The sequence below is a fragment of the Lissotriton vulgaris genome, chromosome 1_1, assembly GCF_964263255.1.
Source record: "Lissotriton vulgaris chromosome 1_1, aLisVul1.2, whole genome shotgun sequence".
NCBI classification, from domain to species: Eukaryota; Metazoa; Chordata; class Amphibia; order Caudata; family Salamandridae; genus Lissotriton; species Lissotriton vulgaris.
This window is the reverse complement of record NC_141685.1, coordinates 1754055959-1754070483: the sequence shown is the minus strand read 5'-3', so window position 1 is coordinate 1754070483 and position 14525 is coordinate 1754055959. Positions and strand designations below refer to the sequence as shown.

The following is a 14525-nucleotide window of genomic DNA, read 5'->3' as shown; positions in this document are numbered from 1 at the left end:
TGAAGCCTTTGAACTACAAATGAACTTATTGTTGATGTTGGTGTAAAAACCTTCAAAACTAATACTTTACGGAAAATTTCCAGATAATCAATTTCTTAGAGAGTGCTTGAGTAACTTGGTTTTCCTAGATTCTTGATACTAGCATTTAGTTGCTTTGTTTAACACCCCTGGTGGTGGGTGTTTTATCAGGTTCTCAGTGCACCTCTTCATATATTTCGCGTACAACTTTTCCAGTGGGAATAGATATTAACGGAAGGTGCGGACGCTTTCTCTTCTTGAGAAACACTACCACCAATATTATTGTATAATAGAAGAGTAAGTATTCATGCCTGCTTAGATTGCAGGCCTCACATAAATTGTCCCAAAAGTCATTGTGCAGTCTTTGTCATCTGACATATTTCTTAATTAGGCCTACTACTGTAAAAAACGAATTGCTGTTTCAGAAACAGAGGCTGTATTTCTTAGCTCCTTCTGAAACTGGTCTGTTCTCAAAACTCACACTCATTGTAAGGTGAAGTCGAGCCTGCTCATCTCTCACCTACTAAGAAGTCAAAAAGGAATTCTGGAATTTGATTCTCCAGCTGTGTTATTGAACTGCAACCTCATCAGCATGCCAGAGACATTTTCATTCTGTGATGTTTAATGTTGCAAAGGCCTTAAATGTGCCCTGCTTCTTATTCTGCTTTTTTGTGACTTTTTCCAGATTGGCTTGACTACTTCTGTTTCAGTGCAATATTTTCTCGGATTTAAGTCATCTTTCATTATTCAGTTCTTTGCTACCTGACTAATCCTGATTAAGAGCCATCTTGCCAACATTGTTTTTTAAAGAAGTATTACAGGTTTTAGATAATTGATGATTTTACCATAGTGTTGGGGAAGTAAATCATGTTGGTCTTGTGAGGGGTAAGGAGCTGCAGGTATTTTTCAGAAGCTTTGTGAGGATTTGATAAGTGTTGTGACAGAAGGGTTTGAACTTTGGAGAATTATATGAAAATTCAGACTGGGCGATTTGCTTCAAGTCTGATCAGATGTTTGCCAATTACACAAGAGTGTTGTATCTTGAACGGGGTCATTTTGTGACTGGGTGAGGGAGAGTTGAATATTTTTTTCTTGCTCCTGAAAGTCGTGCAAGGAATTACTCACATTTGTTGTTGTTTGTATTGTTATGGTAAGTGGTATGCATGGGTTTCTAAGTTTCCCAATATCAGAAAAATTTCTGGGATTTTCACCAAGTGGATTTCCATTAATTAGAGTGAGGATTAATCCAGAATCTAATTTTTGTGTAGTTTTTCAAAGCTGGAAAATGTGAGAGCATTTTCTGCATTATCTGAAAGCTAGAACAGGCAAGTTGTAACTAATGTTGAAAAATGTTTTCTTTGTAGCTCACCTTGCTGTCGGATGAACAGAAAGTGCATGTGGAGGTAAGCAACAACTGTATAAATATATAAAACTACATAGAAGTCTAAGAAATCAGTAAAGGATCTCCCGATTTAAACATTCTGATAAATTGAAACCGAAATATATATCTAAGCTATTTGTAAGTGTTCAATATATTTTTCCTGTCAAATCTCTTGTGCTTTTTCCTGCAACATAATGGACTCCGCTTTGCCGTGAAATTGTTTCTGTGTATCTTTACTATTGATATTGCTTCAGTCTTCTTAGTGTGGGCTGTTGGACTTCGTATTTTTCCTCTGGATTATTTTAATTTGGGGTGACATCACTATTTCTATTAGGCTGCCCTGCGTTGTGTTTGGACTTAAATGTAGAACAGCTTTTCTTTGGTATGAAAAGTGTCCTTAGCAAATTTGTTGGAGGCAACACAATTTGAAAATCCAGGTACCAGTTAATGCCAGTCCTGCTTTTCTTTCTTACAGCAGACACCAGGATGGCCCTGTCTAGTTTCAAGTTGAAAAATACATTTAGCCCAGTTCAAACATGGAACACTATAGACAGGAAACAAAAAGGTTCTGCCACTTGGTAGCTATGTCTGTAGATCTGCCTTTGCTTAAGCAGATCCCATTTCAGAGTATTTCAGCCTCATCCCTTTGAGTGTTGTAGAACAGTACCTGGAATCTATAGAGATCTCAGTTGGAGCCTTACATTTGCTCGGATTTACATTATCTTGTTTGAACACTCTTTTTCAGGCCTCTCTTTCCTTTGTAGAAGCCCTAGAAGAAAGACAGAAAAAGTATGGTCTAACTTTGGTTGCTGGGGATATGATTTTTAGGTCTCGTAGAGAGACCTATTGCCGTCAAACCAGAAAGCTAACCCAAGGCTCTCAAAAGGCTCTCCTCAAGCGGCGGATTTTCAACAGTTCACGAGAATCCAGAAATACCTTGTGCACGAGCTCTCATCAAAGGCAGCCCAGCCTACCTCACACAAGCTTCTCCCAGCAGGCAGCCACCCCCTCCCTCTCCATATGGTCGCTCGAGTTGCAGGCAGCCCACCCCTCCCTCTAATCTGACATCTGCCCCAAGCCTTCTGCCTATCAGCCTCCCTCCCACCTCCCCCCTAATTGCTTTAATTTTCACAGCCTCAAGGCCGTGAGCTACTTCAAAGAGATCCGCTCCGCAGCTAATCAGCCTGCCCACCCCCTCCCTGTCTGATAAGGGCTGACTGTATATCTCTTGGGTGCATACAAATGCAACCCCGCATTATTCCCTTTTTACTCTGCCCTTTATTGGTTTAACCTTTATAAAGTGAAAGGTGCATGGCTGTATGTACTTGTCCACGTGTAGCCCCAGCCCCTTTATTTATGCGTGCAAGATTAATGCTATTCATTCTTGATCCCTTGTAGCAGGGATTAACATAGCCTTGCCACGTTAGAGGTTGCAGATGCTCGTCTGTAAAGCTGCAATATTGGCGCCTTTGTACCTTGTGTTGTGAACACCTTTGTGATTCAGACGGTTGCAGTGCCCTGCAGCAGGACAATAATGCTTTGAAAGTGGCCGTAGCCATTGGTAATCTGTTTGCATACTACCTGTGTTATTGTGATATTCCTGGCCATGTGCTTTGTAGCTGGATTGTTTATGACTTAGCACAATAGTTGTAAGGCAGCTGTTTCCTTTGCATTTGCGATGGATTTTTCCCTGGCCTACGTGTTAATGCGTGTTTGTTGCGCCAGCATAGGTTATTCGTGAACTGTTGCTTTTTCCTTAGTTTAATGGTTGGCAGTTTCTGGAGCAACACAGGGCATTTCGCGTGTACTTGATCTGTATCACTTTTCCCCCCTAATTGTGAGGCAGCGGTTTCATTTTGCAGCTGCGATAAAAGGTGCCCTGGCACACGTGTTAATGCATGTTGGAGGCAGTAGCATTGGTTATTTGTACCTGCGGCTTACTATTAAGTCAAATGCCTTGAGCGGCTATGAATAGTACCAAAGGTTGTAGCGCGTTTTTTGGGCCCTTGCTTTATGTTATAGAGGGGCTATGTATTGTCCACGCTTGTCTCCCAGGCTCCTCACAGTGCCATGTGTCCCCAGCGCCTCACACTGCCTTTCAATATGTCCCGTGCGCCTCAAGCTAACCGGCTCCTCGTGTCCATGTGGCCCCTCAGTGCCTACCCATTCCTCACAGTGTGTGTCTGTGCAACCCATGGCCTCCATTATTGTCATTAACCGCATCGCTTGCCGTGCTTGATCGCAATCACTTTCACTTTTTCGGCCGCTTTGATGTTTTAACTGATACACGTGTCAAATGCTTGTTGCTTATTTTATTTGCTTTCAGTTTACTTTTGTGTGTTTTTATTTTTTTTGTGGCTTTGTAATCATGTCAGACGGGTGTAATTTTCCTCTGTCAAAATAAATACAGTACTTTTTAGTGATACCTTCCATGGATGCAATACCTTTCCCACCACAAACAAGAGTGTCCTGCTAGAGTTGTAGGAACCAGGAGGAGAAATTTCGTTTTAAATACCGTGGCAATGTCTTTTTATCACGCAGATGTGTCAGGAAGTACGGTCTGTTTCATCTATGCGCCGCTGACAGAGCTTCTTGGACGTGCAGCTCGTGGGGATCTCTCAGAGGAGCCTAGGCTTCACACAACTCAACGCCATACCCTTCTTGCCCTTTCTCTATTTAAGCAGCAGTTGTTCTAAACGTGTCATTCAGTCGCGCAGGCCTTACAACCTATTAACTAATATCTTCAAGATAATTTAGAGGCATGGAACGGGGTGGAGCGAGGCTATTTTACCTACACTTTGTTTTGATTGTATTCAGTCAAGTAAATATAAAGGCGCTGCCACCTTTTCAAAATACTGAAACAATGCGTTCCAGAATCGGAGCTACAACTGTCATGTTACCGTCGTGTATCTTCTTCCAAGGTCTGTCCGCATATAGCATAATACCCATGTATTTAGATTGTATTAACTTCGAGGGAATTATGTATTGGACTTCACGACACCACCACATCACTCAGGGACACCACCACGTCACTCGGGGGCACCACCACATCACTCGGGGGCACCACCACATCACTCAGGAACACCACCACATCACTCAGGGGCAACACTCTGGGACACCACCACATCACTCAGGGACACCACCACATCACTCAGGGACACCACCACATCACTCAGGGACACCACCACATCACTCTGGGACACCACCACATCACTCTGGGACACCACCACATCACTCTGGGACACCACCACATCACTCTGGAGACACCCCCACATCACTCTGGGGACACCACCACATCACTCGGGAACACCACCACATCACTCGGGGACACCACCACATCACTCGGGGACACCACCACATCACTCGGGGACACCACCACATCACTCGGGGACACCACCACATCACTCGGGGACACCACCACATCACTCGGGGACACCACCACATCTCTCTGGGACACTACCACATCTCTCTGGGACACTACCACATCACTCTGGGACACTACCGCATCACTCTGGGACACTACCGCATCACTCTGGGACACTACCGCATCACTCTGGGACACTACCGCATCACTCTGGGACACTACCGCATCACTCTGGGACACTACCGCATCACTCTGGGACACTGCCGCATCACTCTGGGACACTACCGCATCACTCTGGGACACTACCACATCGTCCTGGGACACTACCACATCACTCTGGGACACTACCACATCACTCTGGGACACCACCACATCACTCTGGGACACCACCACATCACTCTGGGACACCACCACATCACTCTGGGACACCACCACATCACTCAGCCCAACCACATCACCACTCAGCACCACAACAGCATCACTCAGCGCCACAACAGCTCTGTCCTTGCTTGCTACCAACAAGCATTGACATAGCCAATAGGACTCGCATTAGGAAAGTGTAAGTTACACTTTTCAAAAGAGACTCTTAAGTTTTGCCAATTACATGTTGTGGTCTGTGACTATTCCAGTAGGAGTGTTTGTAGCCGTGTGCCCTTCATGTAATTACAATGCCATCAGGCTCCTTTCTTCCGGTCATTAACAGGGGCAGGGCTCTGCGTGGACCCCTAGTGCTAATACGCCACATAATTACACTGCACTCAATGCAACATACACTCCAAATACCACTCAGTGCTACATTACAAGCCACATAATTACACTGCACTCAATGTAACATACACTCCAAATACCACTCAGTGCCACATAATTACACGCCACATAATTACACTGCACTCAATGCAACATACACTCCAAATACCACTCAGTGCTACATTACAAGCCACATAATTACACTGCACTCAATGTAACATACACTCCAAATACCACTCAGTGCCACATAATTACACGCCACATAATTACACTGCACTCAATGCAACATACACTCCAAATACCTCTGTGCCACATAATTCACACCACATAATTACACACTACTAAATACAACATACACTCCAGACAATACCACGCAGTGCCATGTTATTACACACCACATAATTACACTGCACTCAGTGCAACATACACTCCAAATACCACTCGGTGCCACATAATTACACACTACACAATTACACAGCGCTCAACGCAACATACACTCGAAATACCACTCAGTGTCACTGTGAGAAGTTGGCCTGATATATAGTGCTCACTATTCTAGTGATCACTGTGTATCATACCAAACGACCATTATTGATGATTGGTTGTAAGTCAACCTTATAGACCAGCTATCCTAGTAGCATGGACAAGAGCAGTCTTTAGGCTAATCTCTAGAGGGCGTGTTAAGCCAGCTGTTATACCATCACATATACCCCTTGAACACCAAGTGAAAGGACACCACACAAGTTGTTATGAAAATAAAGTATATTTATTTATAACAAGTCTACCCTGAACTCTTTATGAGTCAGGGAGCTAAGCACAATACAAAACTCTTAAGAAAATACTTCAAGTTGCACAATTTACACAAATGCCCGAGGGGCACGAAAAACCATATACACTAAAAGTGGAATGCGAAATACTAGCAGGTAAGTAACAAGATCCAGAGGCTTCAGGATCGCTAGGACTACACTACTGAACCCTAAGGTTAGGAGCAAGAGGCCTAGGAAGATGTTCGGAGTGATCCAAGCCTGGATCGGTGATGGAGACGACCTGAAAGCAGAGGGGACTCAGTTCTTAATCACTAGCCAGTGATTGTGTGGGCACCAGGATGGCACCGGGGTGCTCCTCTTTTGGAAGGGAGCAAGGGCCAGTCTGGAGCAACCAGACCAGCAGTGAAATCGTTGTGGTACGTCGTCAGGAGGGCCACTAGCCAGCAGGCAAGTGACAGGACAACGCGGTGAGCAGCAAAGAGCAGAAGGGCCCCACGCAGATCTCGTGGATGCTGGGGGCTGGACTTTGGTGCTGGAGCTGCTCAGGGTTAGGGCTTCTCAAACCCCAAAGCACTCACTCGAGGATCCCTCGGCGGTCGTGCTGGTTAAGCGTCGTGCAGTTTTGAAGATGGCCGGTCCCTCAGGTCTCGTCGCACCCACGAATCTCAGCTGGGCTGATGATGCAGGTAGAGGTCAGAGATGCCATGGAATCCGGGTCTCGTCAAGCTGGGCAGTCTTGATCCGGAGGATGGACTTACAGCAAACCGCGATGCTTAGATGGTGCCTGCGGGTGCAGGGTGGCTACTCCTTACCACAAGGGAGAGTCTTCAGAAAAAGTCAAGAGTTCCTTTCGTGGAAAGTAGTTCAAGATTCAGAATTATCTAATTTGAGAAGGGGGCCTGCTCCTACCTTTATTCTAAAAAAAGGGGCTGGCACGCGACTAGGTCCTGCCCATGGGTGGGAACAGGAGGGGGGTGGTTACACCCCTCTCCCTTGTCCGGACTTTCCCCAGCTCAGGGGCTGATGTGCCCCTGGAACTGGTTTAAGCCGGCATATGCACAGTGAGCACCGGGGTGCCACTTGCAGTCACCTTCCTCTCAGCCCTGCCTACCTGGGATACACAAAACCCTGTCTGGGATGGTGCTAGCACCGCCCCTGACCGGAAACCCTTTGTCCAAGCTCTCCTCGCTGGAAGGACTCCCAGCAATAGGAGGTCAGACTTGTGTCTGTGGTGGCAGCATCCATTTTGTGATGCTGAGGCTCGAGTTAACTGTAACCGGGGTTCACAGTTACATACATGTCGTGTCCCTCTAGAAGGGTGGAATGCTAACCCCGTCGCCAGAATTGGCGAGGGGTTAGTATTCCAATTCGTATGACACCTTACTCGACATGTTTTGATAAAGCGATACCAAAGTTGGCAAATAACCGCAAGGATTATAATGCACTTAAGAGTATATGGTACGCGTTATCATGAAACAGCTATTAGGACTTGGTTCCGCAAGCTGCAAACGGGCTCAGCTCATGCCAGAGCACCATCTCACATAATTCCAAGCACTCTGCCTTCAGGATTGATAAGGCCTGCCATAGGAGTGACTGATATGAATACATGTGTCCATTTTAGGGTTAGATATAAGAATACTATATCTAAAGCAAAGGGTGATTACACCAGCTTGCCCCAGCTGTCGAGCAGCCAGTTGTGTCAGATTTGGATGGCCAGCCAGGGGTGGCATAATACATGCTGCAGTCCCTGGTAGGCCCTGGGTACACCTATGCCCTGGATACCTAAGTTATACTGTAGAGGGACTGATAAGGGGGCCCAATACCAATTGGTAAATGCACCTAAGGTACATATGTGTCAATTTAGAGAGAGAACAGCTAGGCGGTGGGTCTGATTAGCAGGCCCACAGCCAGGGAAAGTCGTAAACCAGTGAAGCAAAAAGCAAAAATCTGGATTGCAGACCCTACTCTCCTACATGACCCCCCCCCCCAAACTTTGGGACAATAAGCTAACTTTGACCAGGTGAGTCTTCTTGCTCTAAGTGGAAATACCTGGAGAGCCCATCTGCATTGCCATGATCAGTGCCAGGTCTATGCTCCACTGTAAAATCCATCCCCTGTAGGGAAATGGACCACCTAAGTAGTTTGGGGTTTTCACCCTTCATCTGATTTAGCCACAAGAGGGGCTTAAGGTCGGTCTGAATCTTGAAATGAGTGCCAAACAAGTATGGCCTCAATTTCTTCAGGGCCCAAACCACAGCAAAGGCCTCCCTCTCAATAGCTGACCAATTCTTCTCTCTGGGGGTCAGCCTTCTGCTAATAAAAGCAATGGGCTGGTCATGACCATCAAGATTCAGCTGAGATAGAACAGCTCCCACACCCAACTCAGAAGCATCTGTTTGGAGAATGAATGTTTTGGAGTAGTCTGGACTCTTTAGGATAGGTGCTGTGCACATGGCCTGCTTTAGGTCATCGAATGCTTTTTGACAGCTTGCTGTCCACTGAACTTTCTTTGGCATCTTTTTACTTGTCAGGTCACTAAGTGGAGTCACAATAGATCCATAATTTCTGACAAATTTCCTGTAATATCCAGTCAGGCCCAAGAAAGCTCGAACCTGAGTTTGGGTGGTTGGAGGAGCTCAGTCCTTGATGGCCTGTATCTTGCTCTCCAATGGCTGAACCTGGCCTCCACCTACAAGGTGGCCCAGGTATACAACCTGTGTCTGCCCTAGCTGGCACTTGGTGGCCTTGATAGTGAGACCTGCCTTCTGCAGTGCCTCTAACATTTTCCTCAGGTGGACCAGGTGATCCTCCCAGGTGGAGCTAAAGACAGCTATATCATCAAGATATGCTGCACAGAAGTCATCCAACCCAGTGAGAACTTGATTCACCAGCCTTTGGAAGGTGGCAGGTGCATTTTTCAAACCAAAGGGCATTACCACAAACTGATAATGCCCACCAGGGGTAGAAAATGCTGTTTTGGGCTTGGCCTCCTCAGCTAACCTGATTTGCCAATACCCAGCTGTCAGGTCAAATGTACTTAAGTAGTTGGCAGAAGCCAATCTGTCTATAAGTTCATCTGCTCTTGGTATTGGGTGGGCATCAGTCTTAGTGACTGCATTGAGACCCCTGTAGTCTACGCAAAACCTCATCTCTTTCTTACCACCCTGGGTGTGAGGCTTTGGCACTAGAACTACTGGACTAGCCCAAGGGCTATCTGAGGGCTCAATGACTCCCAGCTCCAACATTTTCTGCACTTCTGTCTTGATGCAGTCTCTGACATGATCAGGCTGTCTGTAGATTTTACTCTTGACTGGCAGACTGTCCCCAGTGTCAACCTCATGGGTACACCAATTGGTTTGACTGGGTGTCAGAGAGAACATATGTCTAAAGGATTGAAGAACTTGTTTGCAATCCTTTTGTTGATGCTCAGAGAGGCTGCCACAAAAGACAACACCATCCACTGACCCATCATCAGGGTTCTGAGTGAGCCGGTCTGGGAGAGGGTCACTCTCCTCCTCCTGTCCCTCATCTGTGGCCATGAGCAAGCCCATGTCCTTCCTGTCGACATATGCTTTGAGCCTGTTTACATGGAGCACCCTGAGGGGGCTCCTGGGAGTTCCAAGGTCCACCAGGTAGGTGACCTCTCCCTTTTGCTCAATGATTGTGTGGGGCCCAGACCATTTGTCTTTGAGTACTGCTGGGGCCACTGGCTCCAGCACCCACACCTTCTGTCCAGGCTTGTACACAGTCAGGACAGCCTTTTGGTCATGCCAAGCTTTTTGTAATTCTTGGCTGGCCTCAAGGTTTTTAGATGCCTTTTCCATGTACTCAGCCATCCTGGAGCGGAGACCAAGTACATAGTCCACAATGTTGGCTGCAGGCTTTTTGAGAGGTCTCTCCCATCCTTCCTTCACCAAACAAAGGGGTCCTCTTACAGGATGCCCAAACAGAAGTTCAAAAGGGCTGTAGCCAACCCCCTTCTGTGGGACCTCTCTGTAAGCAAACAAGAGGCAGGGTATCAGGACATCCCATCTACGCCTGAGCTTTTCAGGTAGTCCATGAATCATCCCTTTGAGGGTCCTGTTGAATCTCTCAACAAGCCCATTGCACTGTGGGTGATAGGGTGTGGTGAACTTATAGTTGACACCACATTCCTTCCACATTGCAGTCAGATATCCTGACATGAAGTTTGCACCTCTGTCAGAGACAACCTCCTTAGGGAAGCCCACTCTGGAGAACACTCCAACTAGGGATCTTGCCACAACAGGTGCTGTAGTGGTCCTAAGGGGAATAGCTTCAGGATACCTGGTGGCATGGTCCACCACCACCAGTATAAACGTGTGCCCTGATGCTGTCTGGGGTTCCATTGGACCAACAATGTCAATCCCCACTCTCTCAAAGGGTACCCCCACCACAGGTAGTGGTATAAGGGGGGCCTTTGTTGTGCCACCTGACTTACCACTGGCTTGGCAAGTGACACAGGAGCGACAAAACTCCTTGGTATCTTCATTCATGTGAGGCCAGTGAAAGTGTGGGACAAGCCTGTCCCAAGTCTTGTTCTGGCCTAAGTGTCCTGCAAGGGGAATCTCATGGGCCAAGGTAAGAAGGAAACCCCTCTGAGACAAGGGAATGACCAGCCTCCTGGTTGCACCAGGTTTGGGGTCTCTTAACTCAGAGTATAGGAGTCCATCATCCCAGTATACCTTGTGGGTACCTGTGGCGTTCCCTGCAGCCTCAGCAGCAGCCTGCTGTCTGAGGGGTTCAAGTGAAGGGCAATCTAACTGTGCCTTCCCCAGGTCTTCCCTGGAGGGTCCCCCTGAGCCCAGAAACTCAACCTGATCAGGTTCAAGGTCTTTAGGCTCAGTTTCCCTCAGTTCCTCGAGGTCAGCCTCCTCTGAGACTTGATCCACAACCTAGGGCAAGGGGGAAGGCGATGCCTTAACCCGACTGCTCCTTCTCTTGGGAGGTGTCTGGTCCATTGTTCCAGGATCCAGCACCTGTTCAGTGGGGCATCTTTTGGCCTGTGACCTAGTCACAGCAAGGACATGTGCTGGCAAGCCTAACATTTCCATGTGAGTCCTCTGCGCCACTTCTGACCATAGTGATGTTTCCAAATCATTGCCCAGCAGACATTCTACTGGGAGGTCTGAACTAACCACAACTTTCTTTGGGCCACTTACCCCTCCCCAGGAGAAATCAACAACTGCCATTTTATGATTGGTAGTGACATTGCTGGCATTGGTCACCAGGAAATCTGTACCTGGCATGATCTGTCCAGGGTCCACAAAGTTAGGTGTCACCATTGTGACACTGACACAAGTGTCCCTGTAGGCCTGAGCCACTTTTCCATTAATTAAAGGTGTCTGCCTGTATTTGCCCAGAGTATTGGGACTGGCATCAGGGGATATATCCACATCCCCTGTACAGACCAGGACAGCCTGAGTGAGTGTGCCAACTAGGTTGTCATACCCCTCAGTTCCCAAGGTTAACCCAACTAATCCCTTGGGAATTGCACTACCACTACTGACTGTACTAGGGGGTGCAGGTGCCTTAGGGGCTGTAGTGGTAGGAGTTTGCCCTCCTTTCTTGGTGCACTCACTAAACCAATGAGTCTTACTTTTACAGTATTGGCACCACCTTTTTGACTGGCCTTCTTGAGTCTTCTTTTTCTGCTGTGAAGCCTGACCCCCACCCTCGTTTGTTTGTTGGGGACCTGTTGAAGACTTCTGGTCATTTTGTTCACTCTTGTTACTACCCTTTTGGTCTGCTTTCTTCTGACCATCCTGGTTCTGAGTCTAGTTCTGCTTGACCCTTGTTCTGACCCATCTGTCTGCCTTCTTTCCCAATTCTTGGGGAGAGGTCAGATCTGAGTCTACAAGGTGCTGATGCAACAACTGGTTCTGACAGTTATTTAAAATCTGTTCTCTCATGATAAGATTATACAACCCTGTATAATCAGTAACCTTACTACCCAGCAACCAGCCTTCCAAAGCCTTAGTGGCACAATCAACAAAGTCAGCCCAATCCTGAGACTGAATTTTCTGGGTGTCTCTGAACAGCAACCTGTACTGCTCAGTTGTTAAGCCAAACCCATCAATCAGTGTATTCTTCAGGACTTGGCAATTGTTAGCATCCTCAGCTCTAGTAGTGAGGAGCTTATCTCTACCTTTGACTTCAAAGGAGAGCCACAAGATAGCTGCCCACTGACTTTGGGGGACGCACTGGACAGTGCAGGCCCTCTCCAAAGCAGTCATCCATTTGTGGATGTCATCCCCTTGTTTAAAGGGGGCACTATCTTACTCAGGTGTCTAGTGTCTAAACTCCTGTCTTTATCTCTAGGGATAATGCTGCCACCAGTGGGGTCTGCCCCACTCAATTTCTGCTCTCTAGCAAAGGCAAGTCTCTCTTTGGCAAGGGCAAGTTCTTCCCTCTCAATCCTCAGATTGAGTTCCCTCATCTTAGCTTCGTGCTCACTTCTCTGAGGGGATGTCATCCCTCTGTGAGAAGAGGCCTGAGAGCCATTGGTACGAATGGATCTGTTAGAGCCTCTGGAGAGAGACCTAACTCGTCCATTCCCAATGTTAAGCCTGCCTGAGAGTGGGCCTGGGGGTCCCCCAGTTCCATTCTCATGCCTGCTTAAGTTGGTCCTGGTGAGTCTACTGACTACTACCTGACCTTTATCTGCCTCATCCCCTGACAACTCCTGATCCTCTTCCTTCTCTTCACTTCCTGTTCCATTGAGGTTGAGGTCAGGGTCCCCAAGGGTTCTCTCTAAGGAGGGCATACTCCCATCTGGATTAGGGGGGCCTGTGTTAGAAGCCCTCCTGGCACCATAAGTCTCTAAGAGACCTATCAGAAAAGGAGTGGTAGGGTTAGAACCCTGTTTTAGCTTCCTGGAGGTACACAGTTGTCTCATCTCCTGGAAGCTAAGAGCTGCATATCTTGACATGACCTGTGGGGGGTCAATGACCACTAGGGGAGTCTGTGAAGATTCTCCTTGGTCAGACATGCTTTCTAGTGAGGTGTAAGTGGTGCACTTACCTACACTATTTGTTTGCCTACTGATCCCTTGCTAAGAGTTGTAGTCAGGGTGTGCTAAGCCCTGTTACACTACAACAGCTGGTTCAGTAGAACTCAGAGTATTCTAAGCTAAGTTATATGTACCTTGGTACTTATGTGATCTTTCAAATGATATTCTTAGGATACGTGTGGTAAAACAGCAAGCTCAAATCCCAACCGCTGCTCACCAATGTGAGAAGTTGGCCTGATATATAGTGCTCACTATTCTAGTGATCACTGTGTATCATACCAAACGACCATTATTGATGATTGGTTGTAAGTCAACCTTATAGACCAGCTATCCTAGTAGCATGGACAAGAGCAGTCTTTAGGCTAATCTCTAGAGGGTGTGTTAAGCCAGCTGTTATACCATCACATATACCCCTTGAACACCAAGTGAAAGGACACCACACAAGTTGTTATGAAAATAAAGTATATTTATTTATAACAAGTCTACCCTGAACTCTTTATGAGTCAGGGAGCTAAGCACAATACAAAACTCTTAAGAAAATACTTCAAGTTACACAATTTACACAAATGCCCGAGGGGCACGAAAAACCATATACACTAAAAGTGGAATGCGAAATACTAGCAGGTAAGTAACAAGATCCAGAGGCTTCAGGATCGCTAGGACTACACTACTGAACCCTAAGGTTAGGAGCAAGAGGCCTAGGGAGATCGGGTGCAGAGTGTGCACTCACGCGGGATGCGGGCCAAAGTCTATGGAGGCTAGTATTTGCAAAGTTACTGTTATCGGACGAATCCGACTAGCTAGACTAAAAACGAAAAAGGATCTGGACACTTAGATAGTGAACCTACGTTGGAGCACCGAAATGCTCAGGTTACCTAGCCCAGGGGCCGCGGCTGCATAGGGTTCAAAAGACGTCGGGAATCCTTGTTTTAGTCTATGGAGCCTGAAAGAAGAAGTTGCTGGCAGGCGACCAGTGAAGATGTTCGGAGTGATCCAAGCCTGGATCGGTGATGGAGACGACCTGAAAGCAGAGGGGACTCAGTTCTTAATCACTAGCCAGTGATTGTGTGGGCACCAGGATGGCACCGGATGAAGTCACCTCGACCAGGTGAGTGGGCGACGCTGGACTCTGCTGTCCCTCGGACCAGAAGGCGTTGTCGGGGACCAGGCTGGAGGTGCGAGCTGTCCCACGAAGGTGTCTGCTGTCGGCGATGCTGG

At 47.1% G+C, this 14525-nt stretch overlaps 1 protein-coding gene across 1 annotated transcript in view; it reads left to right on the top strand.

Moving 5' to 3' along the window:
- XPOT (exportin for tRNA) overlaps nt 1-14525 on the top strand; it is a 566463-nt gene that overhangs the window by 221213 nt on the left and 330725 nt on the right. The window contains exon 10 of the mRNA XM_086919056.1: nt 1383-1421. Coding sequence (XP_086775182.1) covers nt 1383-1421 — 39 coding nt within the window. The remainder of the gene's footprint in view (nt 1-1382; nt 1422-14525) is intronic.